The 22,667-nt window shown below is 31.6% G+C and overlaps 2 protein-coding genes across 3 annotated transcripts; one reads left to right on the top strand and one right to left on the bottom strand.

The window, feature by feature from the left end:
• Positions 1–2,347: 2,347 nt before the first annotated feature.
• LOC114376378 (plant intracellular Ras-group-related LRR protein 4-like) lies at positions 2,348–5,480 on the top strand. Its single transcript, XM_028334473.1, has 4 exons — positions 2,348–3,198; positions 3,418–4,331; positions 4,440–4,639; positions 5,093–5,480. The coding sequence occupies exons 1-3, from the start codon at positions 2,565–2,567 to the stop codon at positions 4,593–4,595; spliced, it is 1,704 nt and encodes a 567-aa protein (XP_028190274.1). The 5' UTR covers positions 2,348–2,564; the 3' UTR covers positions 4,596–4,639; positions 5,093–5,480.
• Positions 5,481–13,587: 8,107 nt separating this feature from the next.
• Positions 13,588–18,231, bottom strand: LOC114374835 (mitochondrial phosphate carrier protein 1, mitochondrial-like). Of its 2 annotated transcripts, none has more exons than XM_028332539.1 (6): positions 17,838–18,231; positions 16,955–17,304; positions 16,814–16,857; positions 15,819–16,036; positions 15,605–15,729; positions 13,588–13,968 (listed from the first exon to the last, which is right to left on the bottom strand). In XM_028332539.1, exons 1-6 carry the CDS (start codon positions 17,970–17,972, stop codon positions 13,917–13,919), a joined length of 924 nt encoding a protein of 307 aa, XP_028188340.1. In that variant the 5' UTR covers positions 17,973–18,231; the 3' UTR covers positions 13,588–13,916. The 2 variants fall into 2 exon arrangements, with proteins under 2 accessions (XP_028188340.1, XP_028188341.1); XM_028332540.1 differs by having other exon boundaries at positions 15,819–16,033; positions 17,838–18,229.
• Between the last annotated feature and the right edge of the window lie 4,436 nt (positions 18,232–22,667).

The raw sequence follows: 22,667 nt of genomic DNA, 5'->3' as shown, positions 1-22,667 counted from the left end.
CTAACTGTGTATTTTTTAGTTATTAAAAAAAATGAGTAAATTGGATGAACCCATAATGAATCAATGGTTCACTTTCACATATCTAAAAATATGCTAACAATGCTTAAGCTTGACTATAAAGTGTGCGTGTGTTCGTTGAAGATTCCATGTTTACTCAGAATAAATTGAACTTATTAAAGCATGTCCCTTTCACCAACAATGTAATGCGCGTTTAATACATCTAATCGAGATTAGGCCACAGGAACACGCTTACAAATAATTTACTAGAAGTTTAATACTGTTTAGCTAATTAATTACGACAATATAGCACACTTTTTTTTATTTTAAAGAAAAGGTAATTATCACAATTCGTGTCTTTCTCTTAACAATACTTCCTCTATTCTTATATATAAGATTTAATTATCTAATTTATTAAAATTAAAAAAATTAATTTAATTGATAATAATAAATTTGTTTTAAATTTATATTTTTTAAAATTATCTTTGCTATTAATATTTCTTACTTTTTTAATGATTTTGGTTTGTCAATATATTTTATTTTTTCTTTTAATAAGAAATGTTTTTAATCTAAAAATAATTAATAAATAAATATTATAAATTAAGTCTTATAAAAAGAATAAATACCATTTTAAATTTGAGTGTTATAAATAATAATATATATGTTTTTAATGAATGTATTCCATTATTCGTGCACGTGACATCCCAGAGGCCTAGAGTTACTAGTTTTAAGTGTCTCAAAGAGCGAGAAATTATTAATCGCATAATCTCACCAGTTTATTTTATTTACAGGTTAATTAATCCTAAAAATTCAATTCATATCTTAAACTTCATGCATCCCTTAAAAAAAAAAAAAAACTTCATGCATCAGTCTCAAGAATAGGAAACCCGCCGTTTAATTTTCAAGAAATTGTGACTGATGTTTAAGAAAAGAAAAATACTTTTCATGGTCTTCAACAAGTCGAAAAATTTATTTATGTTTATCAAAGAAATGGAGCAAAAATCTTAATTAATTAGCTATGTCTTTCCTGAGAATAAAGCATGAGTACGAAATTTAATAATAAAAAAGAATTATACATTTCTAATCAACATACAAACATTAATTAATAGGAAGGTGTTTTAATGGTGAACCGCTTATCGATTCTCGTCCCTCAATAATTTAAAAATATATTATAGTGAAATTAAAAATAAACATATGCATATGATTGCATGAATGATGAGGGGGCAAGGAAGAGAGTTGAAAGGTGCACCCTAGTTTTGCTCGGGTTGCCTAACAAGTCTCATTCTTGAATGAAGTTTCTAAATTTCCATCCCAAAGATAATATTACGCAAGGCAAGAGACAACACACAAAGAGGAGCTAGAGGATGATGCATGATGGTGGTTGGTTGGTTATATACATACTAAATAGGTGTAGGAGCAGGAGGGTAACATGTACATGGGCTTCAGGGGACAGCTAGTGCCACAGCACGTGACCCTGAATGCGATCATTCACACTAAATTATTATTATTGAGTTTGCTAACAAAAAACTATAAGAGGGGAAAAAAGTAACCCAGTCCATAAATCCACTGTTGTATCTACCGTTTCCGTCGCAGAAAAGGGTTATGACATTGGCCTGAGTTGTGACAATGCCAGCTGGATACACCTTTGGACGTGTCCCCCGTTTCATTCGCATTTATTAATCTTCCCCCCAATATTTTTCTAGAAACTACACACTTATGTTTAGGACAATCAATATTAATATACACATCTTTCCTCCTCTCTTTTTCCCTACTTGTTCATTATGGAAGACATCTTTGCTTCCATTATAACTTCAAATTATTGAAATACGATCAAACAAACCAGTGTTAGTTAATCCACATGTTCAATAATAATATACACATCTTTCCAAAATTATGTAATGAATCAATTAAAATAAATTTCTTTACAAAGTTAAGATTCTTATTAGAAAATATTACGCACATTTTTCATGAATGGGGATGTTTCTACAAGAATGGAGTGAAATCATGATAAAAAAAAAGTGTTTTTTCTAAACATTAAAACTTGAACTTAAAACTTATGGAATTGAAATAATTTTAAGTCAATTGATCCATGTGTGACGTGTTTGTAAATGATTTTGGGATGATGATGTTATTAATTTGAAGATGATATTTTTTGTTGCCTATAAACATGCATATGCATGAAAAAGAAAAATAATAATGGAGTGGGAGAGTTGGGAGTGGTTTGATGAAGCCGTTAATTAATAAAACCGCGGGCGGGGGGAAACCAAAGTTAACGAGAGGCGTGCTGTTATTTAAGGAAAGGGAGAAGGGCAAATAAGGAAACAAGAAAAGTGGCGCAAAAGACAAAACAAAGAAGGAGTAGTAGAAGAAGAAGAAGAAGTAGAGGAAGGAAGTGAGCAATAGCAGATGTTATTGTCGATACAACTCATCTGTCACAATCCATTCTCGCGCCCTCTAACAGAATAACAAAAGAATAAATAAATAAATAAATTCTCCACTCTTCCTCTTCTTTCAGTTTCAGATCTCTCAGAGGTGTGATATGTGATGTGATTCAGGTTTGTAAAAATATGGAGTGTTTGAATTCGGTGGAGGAGGTGGTGGAGGAGATAATGAGGATTCACAGATCCCTTCCAGCCCGGCCAGGGATAGACGAAGTCGAAGTGGCTAGAGGTTTGATCGGGAATGTTGAAAAAGAAGACCAGGCGAGGCTCCAAGCCATAGCGCGGCAGAGCAAGGGCGTTCATGTGCCCCAAGAGCTCTTCATGGTGCTCCAGGAGATGCAGAGGAACTTCCTTTATCACCAGAGCAAGGACCAGATAAGAGAGGCCGTCAAACTCCTCGATCTCGATAACGTCCATTCCCTGTTCGATGAATTGATTCAGAGAGCTTCCAAGTGTGTTGCTTCTCCCTCTTCCAAAACAAGTTACTCTAACGCTAACGGCTCTGCTTCCTCGGTTTCTACCAGCTTGTCCAAGAATTCGGTTTCTGTGGGCGGTTTTGATAAGCCGCCACTTGCCCCTGCTGCTACTACTTCTAGAAAGTTCCACGCAGAGAAAGAACGTTCTGAGTTGGTCACTCGAGATGACAGTTATGTGAAGAAGTCCAAGTCCTCGTTTTACTCTAATGGATATGGAATTGAACCCACTATCCCATCAAAATCAAGTATTTTGGATTCGTCATTAAAACCTACAACCACTGCAGGTATCCATATATAACATGCCACTCAACATTCAATTCAGTTTATTTATTTATTTGTTTCTTTGTTGGTTTTGTTATTTAGTTACCGAGTCTGATACTTTGTTATCCATGTAGCCGACCTTACCTTGTAGAACGAGGCTTTGTCGTTGTTGTTAGTTATTTAGTTACTTGTATTGGAACTTTAAGTGTTAAGAAATCTTGTGAATGTTGTTTTGTTGCCAGGTCAAGATGGGGATAAGTTGAGTTTGATCAAGCTTGCTAGCTTAATTGAAGTGTCTGCGAAGAAAGGGACTCGTGATCTCAAACTGCAGAACAAGTTGATGGATCAGGTTGATTGGCTACCTGACTCAATAGGGAAGTTGTCCAGCTTGGTGACTCTCGATTTGTCTGAGAATCGGATTGTGGCCCTACCTGCTACCATTGGAGGGCTTTCGTCGTTGACCAGATTGGACTTGCATTCCAATAGAATCACGGAGCTTCCTGATTCTGTTGGAAATCTCCTTAGTCTGGTTTATCTTGATCTGAGGGGAAATCAGTTAACACTATTGCCTGCTTCTTTTAGCAGGTTGGTGCGTCTAGAGGAGCTTGATTTGAGTTCAAATCAGCTTTCAGCACTTCCTGATACTATAGGGTCGCTTGTTAGGCTTAAAATATTGAATGTGGAAACAAATGATATAGAGGAACTTCCACATTCTGTTGGTAGTTGTTCTTCCCTTAGGGAGCTTCGCATTGACTATAACCGGCTTAAGGCCCTTCCCGAAGCTGTTGGAAAGATTCAGAGCCTGGAGATTTTGTCTGTGCGGTACAATAACATCAAACAACTACCTACAACAATGTCATCCCTAACAAACCTCAAGGAACTTAATGTGAGTTTCAATGAGCTTGAGTCGGTGCCTGAGAGCTTGTGTTTTGCCACCTCTCTTGTCAAGATGAACATAGGAAACAATTTTGCTGACATGAGATCCTTACCGAGATCCATTGGGAACCTTGAATTGCTTGAGGAATTGGATATCAGCAATAATCAGATACGTGTGCTTCCTGAATCGTTTAGGATGCTCACTCAACTACGCATCCTGCGAGCAGAAGAGAATCCTCTTGAAGTCCCACCAAGAGAAATAGCTGATAAGGGAGCTCAGGTAACTTTTTCCTTTTTTAGTTTTCTTGTTTAATCTTGTTCCTTTGATATTTTAATGAAGACCTTTCTGTTTCCTTAATCTCAATTTTCGTGTGTTGGTGCATCCTAGGCTGTTGTCCAGTACATGGCTGAGCTTGTTGAGAAGAGGGAAAAGAAGGATGTTAAAGCACAGCCACTAAAGCAGAAAAAGAGTTGGGCTCAGATCTGCTTCTTTTCAAAGTCTAACAAAAGAAAGCGTGACGGGGTTGATTATGTGAAAACCTGATTTCATTCATTGACACCATTATTGGCAAGCAACAGATTCCGTGTGTAAGTTTTCTAGGTCTATACATCTACTGCAAAATTGGTATTTGGGTATTAATCATGAAATAGTTGTTCTAGGCTTAACTTATAAGTGTTTATCCCAGAGGATTATTTTAGGGTGCATTTGGGTAAAAACAACTTAATTAAGCATTTATTCAATCTGTTCACATCGTGTGAGAGCTCAAGTAAAAAATTTAACCATGAAACTTATTGAAATAAACTGAAAATAACTTATTTTAGTAAGTTTAACCAAGAAGTTAATTAAAATAAGCTAAAAAGAGCTTATAGAGAGAGTGATATAAACTTATTTTCATAAAGATCGAATTAGATTCACGGAGGGTCTTCCAAACACCCTGCTCAGTGCTCACTACTTGTTGCACGGTTGGATTTCTATAGATAGAATGATAGCAAAGAGGGAAGGAAATGGCTGCTGATGTTTACTATTTTCCTATGTGACAGGGATATGCATTTAAAAATAGAGACAAATACATCTCTTAGTGTGCGGTCAATAATATGCAGAGATATGGATCGTGCAAGAATGATTTGACAGCCTTTGTAGGCTGTTATAATTTGCTTTGACTTGGCGGCACAAATTGTAGATTTCTTGTTCAGTATTTTCTGATTTTTTTTCCCTGTATAATTTGAATTTTCTATTTATTTCATTTGTATTTCTGTTGCTTTGAAAGTAGAAAGAAGTGTACACAATCCAACAGGCAAACAGAGACGACGGACAGTGGGGGAGAAACCGAAGATGATTAATGTACTATGGTTATTATGTATGTACAATTGTAACTTCACTCTATTGTTAAACGAATTACAGTTTACCCTTTGTACCACTTCCAGAGAATGTCCTCTTTGTGTGGATTTTGTCATTTCATTAGCTTTGTTAAATGAAATTTACTTTGCTAGAACTTTTTAACGAGAATAAATTGGAAATAATGGAAGGACTAATAATAACAATGAAAATGAGGTAAATACATTAACCATTATCTTCATCTTCTATTAGTTAATCACGTAGCAGCCATCATGGTTCATTTAATCACGTGGGCAGCTGGAGACTGCTGATACATGTTTCGTAAATAGCCTTTCAAAGAGATAACTTAATGAGGGGAAAAAAATGAGAGAATCAAGTCAATAATAAAGAATGAAATGGGCAAAGTTTTAGATCTTTGGCCAGTTGTAGTAGGCTAATGCTAACTAGACTTTTGTTCTGGAATGTATTATTTTGGATGGATTCCGTAGACAGTAGACAGCATGACACCTCGGCTTCTAGATATTCGTGAATGGAAAAATTAGAAGCAAAATTCTGAATAACAAGAATCGGTCATACTAATGAGTTTTTTTAGGAACAGAGTATAATATTTTAGTATAATATTTTTTTAAAAAAAATCATACTTTTTTTTTCAGATCCTTAACATTTGCTTAAAAGAATACATACTCATATAACCTGAAAAGGGAACATATATGTTAAAGAAAAATTGAAGTAATCATAAGAAGATAATATAAAGAAAAATATTTTTTTTCTTAATAATTTTGCCACCTTGATTGCCATCCAATCTCTTAGAATGGCCTATTTGAAATTTTGGCTTTATGGAATATAGTTTGGCAAATACAGACTGCCTGTAATGGCCTCCTATGCTTTTATTTTTAATAGCCTCCTATGCTTGATCGTTGTTACTTGCTGAAAGGTTGATCACTTGTCATGCCATTAATCACAATTTTAATAAGGATAAATTAATTTTTTTTCTCTAATTTATTATTTAGGTTCAATTTGTTCTTCTAAATTTTTTTTTCAATTTGATTCTCTAACTTATAAAATCGATTCAATTTAATCTTCTAATTTTTTTTTTGTTCAATTTGATCTTTTGACTTTTAAAATCGATTTATTTTTTTTTTTAAAAAAATATGCATTTGTGACAATATAACACCACTTAGTTCTAATTTTAAATCGATAGAAAGTGTGATTTATTATAATTTAGAGTGAATAATTAAATTGAATTGATTTTAAGAATTAGAGGATTAAATTGAAAAAAAAAACTAGAGAATTAAATTGAATCTAAAAAATAAATTAGAGGATTAAAAAATTAATTTAACCTTTTAATAACAATAAGAAATTGTATTTAATATTTACATATTTTTCTTTTTTTACCAAGAATATTTCTCAACCAATAATTAAAGATATTAATCTCTTTTAAGTATTAAAAATCATCAAAATAAACTGTATGTCTTTTAACAAAATCCTTTTCATATAGTACACATATTTAGAGATCACCTAATTAACATATTTAAGAGAAGCGACTATTTGTGAATTGTGTCAAGTTTCGTTAGTATGTATTCACATCATCACATAAATCTTAAACATAATATCTTAGTCTCAAAGTTTCGTCTACCTCTGAGTTTATTAAAAGGGTCCACATTCACAAGTTAATGTAATCGATCCCTCTCCCTAGGAAAGTATATTAAAGATTCAAGACAGCTTTTTCAACCCTAGCATATGGGATGGGGATGGCAGCCCCTAATTCTTTCTTTCAACCCGAAATATGCCAAACACTGGTGGGGTAGACCATTAGATTCAACTTGGGTTTTTTTACTAAAATGTCAAAATTAAGTGTTAAAACATTGCTTGCAATGGCGTGGCACAATTAGATATTCAAGTGTTGTTGTCAAACATGTTTAATTACGTGATAATGAGTGAAGTTACATGTAAATCCAGGATCATACATGCTAGCTAGTACGGGTTCTCTATGGACCCTAGATGCCAAAATTATAGAAGTTGACGTATTTAAGCACTAAAAGTAAATTATGGACAAAATTTTATAGTTCCCCAGTGCTGAATAATGTAATATTATGCATCCAAAAGTTTGCTCAATTATTTTTGGAATAAAAAGCTTTTCCAGGGGAGGCTTTTTTAGGAGAGGTTCCACCTTCTTCAGTTATTTGCTGAGAAATATGCTTAGTGGGCAAGAAAAACAAGAGGAAAGATAAAACATTTAAAGTGTAAATCACCCACAGTTTAGATAAGCGAATTGATAAGCTAACATTCTATCTGTTTAGTTACGAAAAATTCAGTTCATATTCTTGAGCTTGAATTGAAAATTTCATCATTTTTTTCTTTCATTATTGTGGATTTGATGAGATTGAGTGTTAATGTTAACACTTAATAAAAAGAAGTCAATAAAATTATGGGAAAATAAAAAAATTAAATTTGATATATTGGACAATATGTATGATTGTGAAAACTTGCACACAAGTACACAACCATTCTTAGCAACCCAATCTAATAAAAAGATGTGAGATTCAATGTGAAAACAAGCACAAGCAAAAGTAGGGTCATGCAACACTAATAAATTTAAACGTGCACATTTGAGTGCTTATTGCCAAATTTATCTTGTGAAAGGAGTAGCTTTCTTTTTCTTTAATTTCTTTCATTCATTATGGATTCTTTCGGGATATTAGTTTTGTTCTGAAAATCTTTTTTATTATTGTAACTAAATTATATGTTGAACTGTTTGTTTCCGAATTTTACAGTAATTTTGTGTTTTCTTGTTATTGGATTTATCTTGTTACTTTGCATGATATGCTTGGAATTGGTCACTCTCCATATAACTATATAATTAATTGAAAGAACAACAAGTACTATGATTAATTAAAGGAGTTATAAGATTGATATGTAATTAGATAAAGAAAAAGAAAGAAGAGGTTGTGAGTTCACATTTCTTCTAAAAACTAACAACTAATATTTGATAATAAAAAAATGAAACTAAGATAAATCAAACGTTTTGGCATTATTTTTAATCAATTGTTGAATTAACAAGTTATTTGGAGCTTCATGCTTCTTTACTTGCACTCTTGGATTCTATTTTTACTCTATCTTTCTACATGTTTTCTATTTTTTTTCTTTTTCTTGACTTATATTTCAATGGCTAAAATATATTTTGATATTTTATTTTATTTTTTAAGATCTTTTTTGGTCCTCGGACTTTTAAATATGACTCATTTTGATTCTTTCAAAAAATAACTTCATGACAAGTTATAAAACACACTTATGATTGAAATAGAACAAATTTTAAAGTTAAAAGATGAAAATGAAAATAATAAGGGTGTGTTTGGTTTGCATTTTTATTTTTTGTTTTAAAACTATTTTCATTTTCAAAAGATTTGAGTTCTGAAAACATGTTTAATTTGACTACTTGTTTTCTGTTTTTAAAGAATAAAAACAATGAAAATACATTTCTTTTTGAAAATGTATTCTTAGATTTGTTTAAAATTATATTTCTTGTCACCGCATTTTCATTTGATCCAAAACGAGGTTTCTGGTTTTCAATTGAAAACAAGATTCTATTATTTTCAGTTTTTAGTTCGTTTGGAAAAATATTTTAACTGAAAATGAAAACAGAAATCTAATCAAACACATTTTCATCACCATTTTCTATTTTTAATAAAAATAAAAATAAAAAGCAACCAAATCAAGCACCCCTAAATTTCAGTCTAAAATTTAATCCCATTATGATGGTATAAGAATTTCTTCCACAATTAACTGTGAAAGTCTCCTCTGCAATTAATGTAGACCACTCGACCATCATGAGATAACTTTCACTTAAAAAAAAATCATAGCCAGCAAAATAAACTGAAAAGCAATGTCAAATATGTGAAAAAACATATTGAATTTCATCATTAAAATTCTATTACGTTAAAAATAATTTCATTTTAGAATAATGTTTACTTAAAAGAGATAATATGAAATAACGTGGATATATATCACACGAAGAGAACAATTTTACAAAAAAGACATCAAGGTTCTTCAAGTTATAAAATAAATAACTACACTACATGGGAGCATAATTGTCAAATTATATATATATATATATATATATATATATATATATATATATATATATATATATATATATATATATATAATATTTAAAAGTTAAAGAACTTTCTTTGAAAAAAAAGAAGTTAAAGAACTAAAACAAATCTTTAAGAGATAAAAAATTAAAATAAATCTTAAAGTGAAAAAGATAAAGGACTAAAGGTATATTTTAATTCACTACGTTCTTATTATCATTTGTTTAAGTAATCAAGAATTTGATTAAGGTTAATATCTAATAAAAATCCACGCTAAGTCATATTTTAGGATTTTAAATACTCAACTTTAGTACTTTTAGACAGATGAAAAGTGTTGATAGAGAATCTATTTATATATTTATTTCTCTGTTCTCTCAATACGTAAGTTTTTCATTTCTCTGCACTGTGCAAGTTTCTAACTTGAGTTGCTAAGACTGTTCAAGTAAAATCTTCATTGAAGATGCCTAACAATGACGCATGCAAATGTTAACTGGCCGGTTAAAATATTATTGCTGTTAATGACGGATTAACTTTTCCTTTGTTCCACAGAGAGAGAGAGAGAGAAATAATCTTTTGAACCAGATCTGTTTAGCGCTTATCCATACATTTCTGCGGGGATTAGATTCTTTTTTTTATTAATGCAGTATTTATTTGAAGCAAGGGGCATTAGCATTATTGCTTTACTGATGGGCATGAAATAGAGAACAGACTTCTAACAACCCTTCCTCTAGTCAATGATCATTTTAATGAGTTTAATGAAATGGTTCATACCAAAAACATTATTTTTTATAAAAATAATAACTTAGGTGGGGATTCGATCCCCACACTATTTTTTTTTTATACATCACACTAATTTAATATGTGCAGTACCAAGTCAACATTTTTTTAATGGTAAAAAAAAAGAAGATGATGAAGACCGAAAAAAAAGATCGTCAAGAGAAAATACTTTTTTTTTTATGTCTAATAGGAAACACTGAGATCTAAAAGCTTGCGGATAAAATTAGTTTGAACTTGGAACATTAGGTCTGCTTATGTCTTAATTAATTAAGTTCCAGGTGGATTCTTGTGCACCTCTAGAAGATATATCTGCCCAGTTGGTTGCCAGTAGAGTATATGCAAATGTTTAACTGTTAATGACTTTTTTATTCCCTGTCACTGAATCACTTTGCACAATATGCTTCTTTTTTTTTTTTTTTCTTGAAAGAACTTTGTACAATATGCTAATTTAGTGTATAAAAGGAGAATACTAACTAGTACTTTTTTTTTCTATAACTAACGAGCACTTTTCTGACATTAATTAACAAATTAAAAAAGAATTATGGGGAAAATATTATTGATACACTTGTATCGTGATTTCCAATATAGTTCTATTATATTTTTTTTAATGAAATTTAGAGTTAAATATGATTTTACTCTTTAAAATTAAGACAATTTGTTTTTGGTTTCTCAAATAAATTGTTTCTTTTTTATCCCTCATCAACAAAAATATCAAATGTAGTTTTGTCTTTCATAAAAAAATTGCCCATGATCTCTCATTTATGGAAATAAAAATCACATTCAAGAGATTAATCATTAATTCTCAATCAAGAAAAATTCCAAATTCACCAAAAAAAAACCGCATATATATGACACTTTTTTTAATAAATGAGATTAAATAAATTATATAATTTATATATTAGAGACTAAAAATGAATATTATTCTATTTTTAGAGAACTAAAGACATGTTTAATTCCAAAATTATCTGCTTAATAAATTTTTAACCAATCCTTTTGGAACACTTGTTAATAAGACTCCACATAATGTAACAAAAAAATAAGACTCCATATAAAAATATTATGATTTACACTAATATGTGCGGCTGTCTACTTTCGTCACCGTGGTTCAAGAACCACACCTTTATTCATATTCATAACTATTCTATCGTAGAAGTTTCAGGAAAATAGATATTAAAACAAAGTAAACAGAAACAACTTCACCATGAATCCCGTGAATGCTTCCTTGAGTGCACACCTAAATCACTTCTTTACCTTGAAAAGAAAAAAACTCACGAATTTAACTGAAAACCAAAGTAGAAAAAATGGATATTTTTGTAAGTGCACACGTTGAAGCTCACAGGATGCTACTATCTTGCTTGTTATTTGAACTATCCTCAAATTTTTGTTTGTTGTTATCATCACTAAGTTTGTGTTTGGTTTAAGGTTAGGTTGAACGTGCATACATCTTCATACACGTTTTTGTGAGAAGTAAGAATTCAGAATTTTAAATTCAACGGTTATTTGGAGGTCTCTTAATGGTAAATCAAGCTAGCACGAAATCATCTACTTGTTCATTCATGCAACACTAACGATTTTACTTTAACAGTTTAACTTCGGAATCTTGTATGCTACTACTGTTTTTTTCTTCAGTGGGATATAAACATAAAGTTTGTGCAGTGGACTTCCCAATTTGGTATTCATCATTCAGTTATTTGTCATTGTCTATAAGGGTTTTGAAAGCGATAGTGTTGGACCCATCACCCGATTTTCTGGCCACAACATGGCAGGACATGATCATGAATCTTCAGTTAAATAGGACGGTAGATAAGAGGGGCCAACACAACGTGTTCTTGAAAGTGTATCTGATAGTGACATAATGGTGAGAGTACATTTTCACATAGCTAAGATAGTGCCACTGCCCCTTCAATAACAAACCATGTCACGCTGAGATTTTAAGGACATCTGGTGAATGGTGACAGTACAATGTGTGATTGCAGTTTCCATGCCACTGCTTATTCTGCTCGTGAGCTTGCAGTTTCCTTCAATTCAATAATAGTGTCCTTTGTGATTCATTTGCTTATAGTTGACAGACAAAAACGACAGTTGTATTAAAAGACTGCTGTGATGGATGATTCTGCTGCTCTCAGTAACAGTTTAAGCGATGAAAGGCTCCTTTCCTTCGATGTACGTTAAAACTTGAAAAGACCTTCCCAAAATCTTATAATTTGAGTTTTGGCTCTGATTTGACCTGGAAACTTGGCTCATGGAACAAGTGTTGTCTTCTATTTATGTTTGCTATTTTAGTCATATTATTAATCAATGTGGATTTCTAACATACCCGCTTCATGTTAACGACTAGATAATCAATGTGGATTTGTAACGTACCCGCTTCATGTTAACGACTAGACGGATCGAGTGTGAAGTTTAGACATCTACGCATGAAATAATGTGTGATTCAATAAGCTAACAACAATGATTAGGATAAACTACGATACTATCTTATAATTTAGGTTTTTGACATAACTCAATCTTAAAAGTTAACACATCAAATGAAAGTTGCATCTCATTTATATATACTATTTTAGTTATAAAATATGACTTCTTTGAGAATACTTTCTTACAAAAAAATATGAGAACAACTAAGAATCATTAGATTATGATTAAAAATAATAGACAGTTGGAATTAAAATATTTAAAAATTAAAATTAAAAGGTAATATAACCTTTAAATTTTTAAAAGATTCATCAAACAAATCACATCCTAAAATATCTCAATTATCATTAATTCATCGTCATCACTATAACTGTCAACACCTTCACTAACATAATCATTATCACTGTCGTTGTTATCACCACCATTACTATTACCATCGTTGTCGCCACCGTTAACGATGACAGTTGATGACAATGATGATGACGACAACAATCATGGCAGCAACGAAGGTGAAGGTCATAACAACAGAAATGGTGACAATTGATGACAATAGTGACGGCGATTGATAATGATGGTGATGACAACGACAGTTATAATGATCATGGTGATTAATTACTTGAGATATTTTAAGTAGTAATAATTAAGATTTTTATAAATTTATTTGTTATTGTTTGGTTAATCATTTAACAATTTGATGAAATATTAAATTTTAATTTAAAATTTTAAATATTTTAATCTCAATCGTTTATTATTTTTAATTTTAATTTGATAGTTATTATTAGTTATTTTATGTTCTCACATAAGATAATATTCTCCTCGAAGTACACCGAATAATATATGAAAAGTTTGAAAACTGCTAACAAAAAAATGTTGACAAGTAGATAATAGAAGTAGGATTAGAAGAAATCAAGGTCATGTAAAATCGAGTGTGGCGCGCCATGAGGCATGGATAAAACCTTAACTGGTAAATTGCCAGCACAAGCATTGCAAGTAAATTTGTATTTTCTTTTGTTATGTGCAACACCTAATATGCTAGTACACGTGAGAATATAAATGGGCTCCTCGTTCTTTTTGGAAAGCAAATTTCAAAGGCATCAATGAAAGCCTATAATGACAAATTCAAAAGGACTAAATGGTAGCAGAAAGCAAAAGCCACCACAAAACTAACCCTGTATATAGTATAAAATGACTTGCAATACACAAGTCAGCCTGAAAAATGTAACTGCAGATTTCCATTTTTCTGAATCTAGCCTGCCCCATTTCCTCTCATGTCAGTTCTAACTCCACCACTAGTTGACCTGCAAAGTTTCAAAACAAAAACAAATTTCAGAAAATAGAGAATTAAAGCTTATGTTAGTTTACCACATCATTTACTTTCAGACTTGAGATGCAATAACATAAATGTAGGCCACAAAAGGCCTAAATGTTAGGGTTGGTTCTGAGCTTATGAAATAGAACAATAGAAAAACCAATGTTAGATGGCATAAAAATAGATAGATTAACATAGATAATCTCTATTATATTAAAGCATAGCAGTTGAAGATTTCGCAAATTTATCATCATATAGCATACTCTGTGATCAAAAGCAGTACCAGCCAGTGGCCAGCACAGAAGTTTGCAAGCCATGGTATTCCATTCCATAAACATTGCTACTACAGCAACTCTAGCACATCAACACCTGCTTAACTACAATAGAGCCTTTATACATTTTTTGGCATGCTAAATGGTAAGTCATACCAATGTTATTATCAATGGCGGATGGTGGAAGGCCAAAATTCCACCATATAAACATGCCGTTGCGGCCTACAACGCTACCATGGTGGGCCTCCCTTCACAAATTGCTTATGCCAATTGGCAAAAAATCAGCCATGGCACTTCCATTTAACAACATAAGTCATAAACAGATCAGGTGAGCCAAACACACTCATTCACTCCCTACTTTGTAGTAAAGGCAGTTCAATGTTCCATTAAAGCCAAAGACCATAGCCAGTGGTTACAATCTTCTTTTGTATTCTTATAAATTTGTCATCAGATAGTATCATATTTTGTATTCTTAACCAACAAAAACCACTTTCATGACCTGGCATGCTCATTTCTTTACAGTTTACTCAGCCCCCAAGCAAATAACGTTATCTCTTGATGGTATTGCTTTTATAATTTTTTCTTTTTGTGTTTTTTGCACTACATTTAGGCATTTCTCCCCATTTATCAACGGGTGTCAAAAGATAATGTTAACTTCTCTCCGAAGCAAAGCATTATGCAATGACTCGATCACTCTTTAAAAATAGCACGACCATGAGGTTAAGTCAAGACACAAAAGCACAGAAGACCTTTAACATAGGTGATACAAATATAGATGTAGATCATGCAATACATAATGCATGCATAAGCATTAATATGATTCCTCACACAACATCAAACGAGAACATTTTCCATATTGACAACTAAATATTCACATATGACCAACTCCCAGCCTCCCCTCCTACCAAAGCAGCCTCATATACCAGGTGCAAGAAAAGCAAATGATTGTATAACCATATCAAGATCCAAATTTATTAAGGCTTTCTTATATTGTGATTATCTTGAACAAAAGAATTGACATCTGAAATTTGAACTTTGTGAACAGAAAACATTGATAGATATTTAAGACCAAATTCTGCTTCATTGAGTAATCGTAATACATTAATTTTTTTAGTAAAAAAAATTGCATTCACTAAATTATTAATTATCTGTATCTTTCTCCAGTTTTGCTCTCTTCCTTTGCTTTTTGACTAAAGAGAGTGAGAAAGTACATCATAACATATAATCATGACTTAAAATATAAAATGGAAGATTCAAAATTAGTAGATACTAGATAATAATATTATAAAACAGAAGAAACTACAGAGCAGACTATTGAATATCGCTTAAAAGTTTAGGGAGTAATACACTTACATTCCACCTAAAATTTTGATGGTGTCATAAAAAAACCATTGCAAAGTTATAGAAGGACCAACTAGCAACATTCTAATAGGAAGGCTCCTGGTAAATAGATTGGCTAGCCCAATATTTCTGATAGCCTGCACACAGAATAAGTGGAGCACATTTAGTGTGATCTCTCCTATCTCTCAAGGAAGTATCATAAACAAAATTGTAAAGAAACAAATACCAGTGCAAGACTATCAGCCTTTCTGTTATAAAGAGAAGATACAATATTGTCAGCCGGATTAGAAATGAAGCTACCAACAGATCCAGCTGCATATCCAGCTAAACATGTTACACCAAGTTGTTGACCTATTGAACAGTCCTCCTTTTTTCTTTTGACCACATTCCGATACAAAAAATCAACGGAATGCTCAAATGTTGAGAACATAACCATGGAAACTGCTAAAAAAATAAGGACAATACTTAATATTCACTTCGTTTGTGAAGAGTTAAAGCTCAGTCACTGAAACCAAATATTTCAATGTCATGCTACTCAGAATGGCCCAATGTATAATTGTATATTTGAATACTCAGCATGGTTAGCTTGAAAGAAGTCAATTGTTATTTTATTACTCAACATCTCGTATATTATTAATCAACAGGCAACTAATGTGATTGAAACCTGGTATCTTATCAGAAAGATAAGGGATTTCTCCCCTTGATACAGTGCCTAACTTGCAAAACTTTGAGGGTTTGCACCTCCCAATGCCCAAAGGCCTCAATTCTCTCACAGATGGCAAGATGATCTCTCTCTTCCCTACCCTCTTATTTATAGGTAACATGCCTGATTTCTCTAAGTAACCTAGCCCCCAACTAACGACCTAACTCTCTAATTATTTAACTAACTATGGGGGTTACCCATCATAATGACTCTAACCAGATCAATCAAATAGTTACTTGAACCTCAAAGTACATAATATAATAATGATTTTACAATTTTCTGGGACTAGAGCAGGAACGATAAGAGGAACATATACCACCACAGGCACAGAGAAAAGCATGTTAAAATTTCAGTAATTTTATGGCGGATAGCTATTCGCTAGAAGACTACACAAGACAGGATGACATCCAGAATATCAATGTGGAAATACTACTTATGTCTCTTTAATTTCTAATTATTGTTATATTACCCTAACTGGCATAAAACTAAACAAAGCTTCAAGAGATTATGAAGATTACATGGAATGTTTCGACCCAAAAGTGGAATTAGTCCACGGTAGAATCTGCAAGTAGTAGATGGAATAGAAGATAAATAATCATAATCATCTCCTAAATACGGATCCACACCAAGTAAAAACGAAGTATTGAATTTTTCTTTACCCTCGTGTGCCTTCTGATGCATATAACTTTGGAAAGCCATCATACAATCCCTTAGCAAAACAGGTTTGTGCTTGAACCCTCACTTTAACAGCTTCAAATGGACATAGAGCTACATTGGCAAACACTTCAGCAGACGCACTACTAAGAAAGAAAACAAAACTCCTGTTCTGGTCTACCAACACGTTGGAATAAACCTCTTTAAAATACTCGTAGAGACCAAATCTGCATCCTCCTTGAGCACCATAGCCAAAGAACTTGCCGGTCCAACCTTTCCAAAGAACAGATGGCCCTTGTTCCCTTAGTAAGGTAGTAAAGCAAGAGGAAATACTGTAATACTTAATTGGGTGCACCTACATGTAACAACATCACTCCCCCATCAACAAATAGGATCAGATCAACAACTATTATTTCTACTAATTAGGAAAATTTAATCTTTCAATATTTTTGCTATGACATAACAAAAGTGTTACAATTTGTTAACTTGCAAAAGGGTAAAGTGATTCCCACTTCAAGTTTTTTTTTCACTTCCCCCATTTCTTTTGTGTGCCTGAAGTATCTAGCCTAGAGTCAGAAACTAATTTCTCAAGACACAAAGATCGATTTAAGGGAGCTGAACTATCCCAACATAAACCATAGTAAAACATAAGGGACTAATCACTTCCCTAATTTCCATCCCCTGATAAAACAGTTTTTTTTTATAGGCAAATGTTAGTTGTTAGAATCTTAGTTTTGTTGGCAGAGGAAATCGAATCTGCGACCTTTCCCCTTCCCTTCTCCCTTAACCATCCAGCCCACCTTATATTGTAACTCCTCGTGATAAAACATAGTAAAATATGATTTGTGGAGCAAGCGAGTTAAATTGACACAATGAATTGAGAAGCACCTGCATGTTAACTTTCAAGACATCAAAGGGAGTGATGGCAAGATGGGTGGTGCCAGCACTGAGCATTCCTCCAATGGCACAAAGAGCATAATACCTGGGCGTTAATTCCTCGCAGATTCTTCCCTCCATGACCATGGCACTCTCTCAAAGCCCCCCAAAACGACGAAAGTTGTTAACTTTAGTGTAAAACCCACACCCCAACTCCATATATTCTTCCACTCTCACATGTTTTTGTTTACCAACCAATAAAGCGAAAAACGGCAGCCATTTTGATCCTTCATGCGTTTCTGGCAGAGAAAGAAGCAAAATTTAAGGTTGTCAGAGCGACACGCAGCAGTTTGAATCTGATTCTATTGAAATGCAAAACCCAATATAAACCTCACACCCTGTATTGTTGGAACTTTTTCTCGGCCTTTGCGAAGAAGCTACTCTAGTTAGGCAATTACCCGCAAAATAGGGATTTTACAAAAAAAAAAAAAAAATCATATTTATCCGTAATTATAGTTTCATAATATAAACATGAACAAATTTAAATTATTTTTTTAAGAAAAAATAAATATAAATTCTTAGTAAACTTGGTTATTGAGTAATTAATAATTATGATTAAAATTCTTACTCCCTCCGTCCCATAATTAAAATCATATTTAATCCTTAATTACAATATAATAATAATATAAACATGGAAAAATTTAAATTCTTTTTTTAAGAAATTTTTTTCTAAGAAATATATGATATGGAGAGTATGAAAGTTGCTTTTTTTTCATAAATACATTTTTTTTACGAATGCATAAATATAAGAGAAAACATGGAATATATTTTTTACCATCCATAGACCAGAAACATTTTTAGAAAAAAAAATGTTTGAGACACCTCCCCACAGCTTTGGTTTTTCTGGTCCTGTCATTTTTTAATTATATTATTAGTGTGAAATATTTATTAATTTTATTTATAATTAATTACTAATGATATTACAATATTTAAACTTGAGACTCTGTCTAATTGCCATTGTATGTTTAGTTTCACTTGCAACAATATTTTTTTCATTTTAATTATGATTGTATGTTTAGTTTTATAATTTTAAATTTTAAATTTTGGTCAAACTTGATCCTCTTTTTCATTTCACTCTATTGAAACTTTTAAAATTATAAGTATTTTTTTATTTTTTTTATAAATTAAATAGATTATTTTAAAAACTATTTCACATCTCAATATCATCATAAACCTCTGGATCTTATAATAGAAAAATATTATTGCAATGTGTTTAAGTAAAATAAAAATCGATGATGAAATCAAATTTAATAATTTTAAATATAAAAAAAAACAACTTAGAAGAATTAAGTATTATTACACTATCCTTCCAAAAACAAAAAAAAAAATAGTATTACACTATTACATATATAAGACTAAGTTATAACTTGAACGTGCCAAAGGTATAATTACTTCCACGATGATGGCTACCGTCTACTTCCGTAATCATTCACATTCTGGCTTCAGTTTGTTTACAACTACTCCCGGAACTTTTAAAGCCCATGAAACGTTATTTGCGGCAAGAAATAGGGCTAAGGCCCAACTAAAAAGGCCGAAGAGTATTTAAATACAGATAATATTTAGGAAGCTGTTATTTACAACTCCAATTTTTCTAAGTACACTCCCATCTCCCCTTGTTATATTTTAATTACCCATTATACCCAGGTTCGTTATAGAAGTACACTGTACCTTAGAACCACTTTTCTCTTCTGGAAATGCCCTATAATAATATATACCTACCTATTCTGAAAAGATATTTTTGGAGTTAAAAAAATACCTTAAGCTACTCAAACATTATAGTCTGGAATTGTTGACTTTGTAAACTTAGATTAGAAAATAAATTCTTGTTTAAATGCACTTAAAGGAGAAAAATCATTCTCAAAAGTTTGTTTTATAATTAAGATGTATAATAGATGAAATTAATTATGAATATACCTTGAAACCCATGAAGGAAAACGATATTAGGCAATTTACTCAAATAGAGTAAGATAGTATGTTATGAAAATAAAATGTTATGACAGAAAAATAGAGCTTAAATCTTACTATATACAGTATAACTTTTTAGAAATAATGACAGACATAACCTTTTTAGTATAATTATTATAAAAATTAATAAATTTAACATATATAATAGTTTATAATTAAATAATAGTATAAAATCATTTTACAATAGATTATTTAATTTTTTTTTCAAACATTAAAATTGAATACTGCAGACAGGTCGCAGTTAGAGTATTTTTTTTTTTAATTTTATTTAAAAAAAAGTGTAATAAACTAACTTTTCTATAAAAGATTTTTGAGTTGATTTTTTCCAGTCCTAAATTAAGATAGTCTGAAAGGATCGAGAATGACGTAGAGAAGACAGGGGAAGTGTAGGAATTAAGGGAGGCAGTGTCTATATTGGATACACATACACTACAAAAATCGGTGGCTTCCCAATGTGGTCTAATGATTTCTGCAAGGAAACCACAGGATGAAGCAATATTCCTTGTCATTATAAATACTACTACAATTATTATCAGAAAATGACACATCCACGAGTTCTAAGGTCTATTGCAATCCTTATTAATTAAGCGCGTTCTTCGTGTGCTGACAACTTTTAAAGGCCATTAATTAAGCCAAACACAATAGCCTCTTCATAAGACAGCCAAACAAACACACACCAAGGACCCCGCATAAGGGGAAAGAGGAAGGGGCTGAGGATATGCATGGGACCTGTCATGTGATCAACACATGATTTTTATTGAAATTTTTTACCCAAAATACCCTCATCTTCATCGTTTAACTTTGGCCAACTTCACTGCAAACCTATTGCACAGCAATTATCTTAACAATGAGTGAAATTTGATGAAGGTTGGTAGTTTTTTACTAACTCGCAACCAAAGGACGTGGGAATTTGAAATTGAAAAGAATAGTTGCGAGCAAACAAGCGAAAGAAACAAAAGGAAATATTGGTGATTCGTTAAAACGGACCCTTGCGTCTTTGTTTTCGACTATGATGATGAGATCAAATTTTGATGGCTTCCCTCTCTCTTTCTTCCTCAAACCCTTCTCTTCCATTGTTCTTCATATGGCGGGAGCAGCCTTCAGAGATGCCAGTGTGTACTCACACACGTGGTGGGAAAGACATTTGAGCAGTGACAAAAAAACCCTAAGTTAGAGGAGAATCGTAAAAAAAAAATTAAGGATACATGATTGAAATATATAAAACTAAGAAGATTTATTGATTTACTCTTTAATATTCAATCGAGGTATTTTTAACAATAGTCTTATTCTAATTTTTATATACTAATATTTTTTATAATATAATAAATAATATATGAGTGAATGATTTTGGAATTGTCATGTGACATAATCTAAAGAATTAAGTATTCTTATTTATTTTTATATATATATATATATATATATATATATATATATATATATATATATATATAAATTTAATTTAATGCTCGCGTGATATATAAGTAAATTTAGAAGAATATTTTTTTGGATGGCATAAAAATCATGTTTTGAAAAATTTAATATATTTACACTCCTCACTCTTGACAAATTATATGTCACTTTACTTATTTTAAAATTTCGTTAGTTTTCATTAAAAAAAAGATTATTACAAAATTATCCTTCAGTGTCATCCCCTCAGTAGTATACCGCATATACATATGTAATTTGTAAATTATTATCAAAATGAAATTGTATTGATTCATTAAAATTATTTTCTTAAAAATTATATTTTAATATTTTTATCTATTTTTATTATCATTAGAATAATATTATGTAAATTAAATTAATTTTATAGCAAAATTATAATTTTTTAATTTTTTTTTGGACAATATAACTAGTAACCTTTAATAAAAAAAAGGTGTTGTCAAACTAAAATTTTAAAAAATCGACAAACAACTTCGGTTTTTGTTAAAGGTTTTTAACCCTTTTTTTTACAGTAAAGGTTTTTTAACTTAAAAATAACCTTTGAATAGATTAAAACAAGCATATCTTCGTGATAAAAGAAAGAAAAAAAAGCATATATTTGTGTTCGTGAAATTATTTCTTCTCAATTGAAACTTATTACATACTTCTTTATTTACTAACTTGTTTAATTTAAATTGCAATAGAGTTATAGATTAACTTAAAAAGAAAAAGAAAATAAGAAGAAACTTGCAGGTCTTGTTATTTAATAATTTATCTCTTCAGCCCTTAATAAATAACAAGAGGTGCAAGTTTCTTCTTATTGCATCGCAATTCGATCTGCACTAATGGTAAAAAATTGCTAAATCAGCAACACCGTTTGATATTGGTGCTGGACATGCCAAGCCTGTTTCCGCGCTTAATCCAGGACTTGTCTATGATTTGACGGCGTGGACAGGAGAAAGTACAAGTGCGGTGATGCTGCTGCACACAGTGTATTAGACTGGTGTATAAAACAACAAACAACAATGCAACGCTTGTTGTTAAACACACTCGGACTCTTACTAATGTTGGGGCCGCAGGAACATACAAGGTATCAGTTACTTTGGATGTTCCATCTGCTGTCAAAATCATAGTTGAGCTTCAACCAAAATGAGAGCAAGTCATATACCGTCACATTTACACTATCAGGTCCACCACCCTCGACTGGTTTTGGTTTTGGACGTTTAGAATGGTCAAGTGAAAATAACGTTGATGGAACTCCTATCGCAGTATATATTGAGCGCCTTCCAGGGTCCATTGAAGAAGAAGAGTGTTTTCACTCTTGCATTGGATAATGGTTATGGTTATTATACAATAATTTTGAATGTGGCCATGTCTTCTGTTTATGTCTATAAA

This window comes from Glycine soja, chromosome 11 (genome assembly GCF_004193775.1).
Source record: "Glycine soja cultivar W05 chromosome 11, ASM419377v2, whole genome shotgun sequence".
Taxonomy (NCBI): domain Eukaryota; kingdom Viridiplantae; phylum Streptophyta; class Magnoliopsida; order Fabales; family Fabaceae; genus Glycine; species Glycine soja.
Note: the sequence above shows the minus strand (reverse complement) of the source record. Positions and strands in the feature narration are given on the sequence as shown.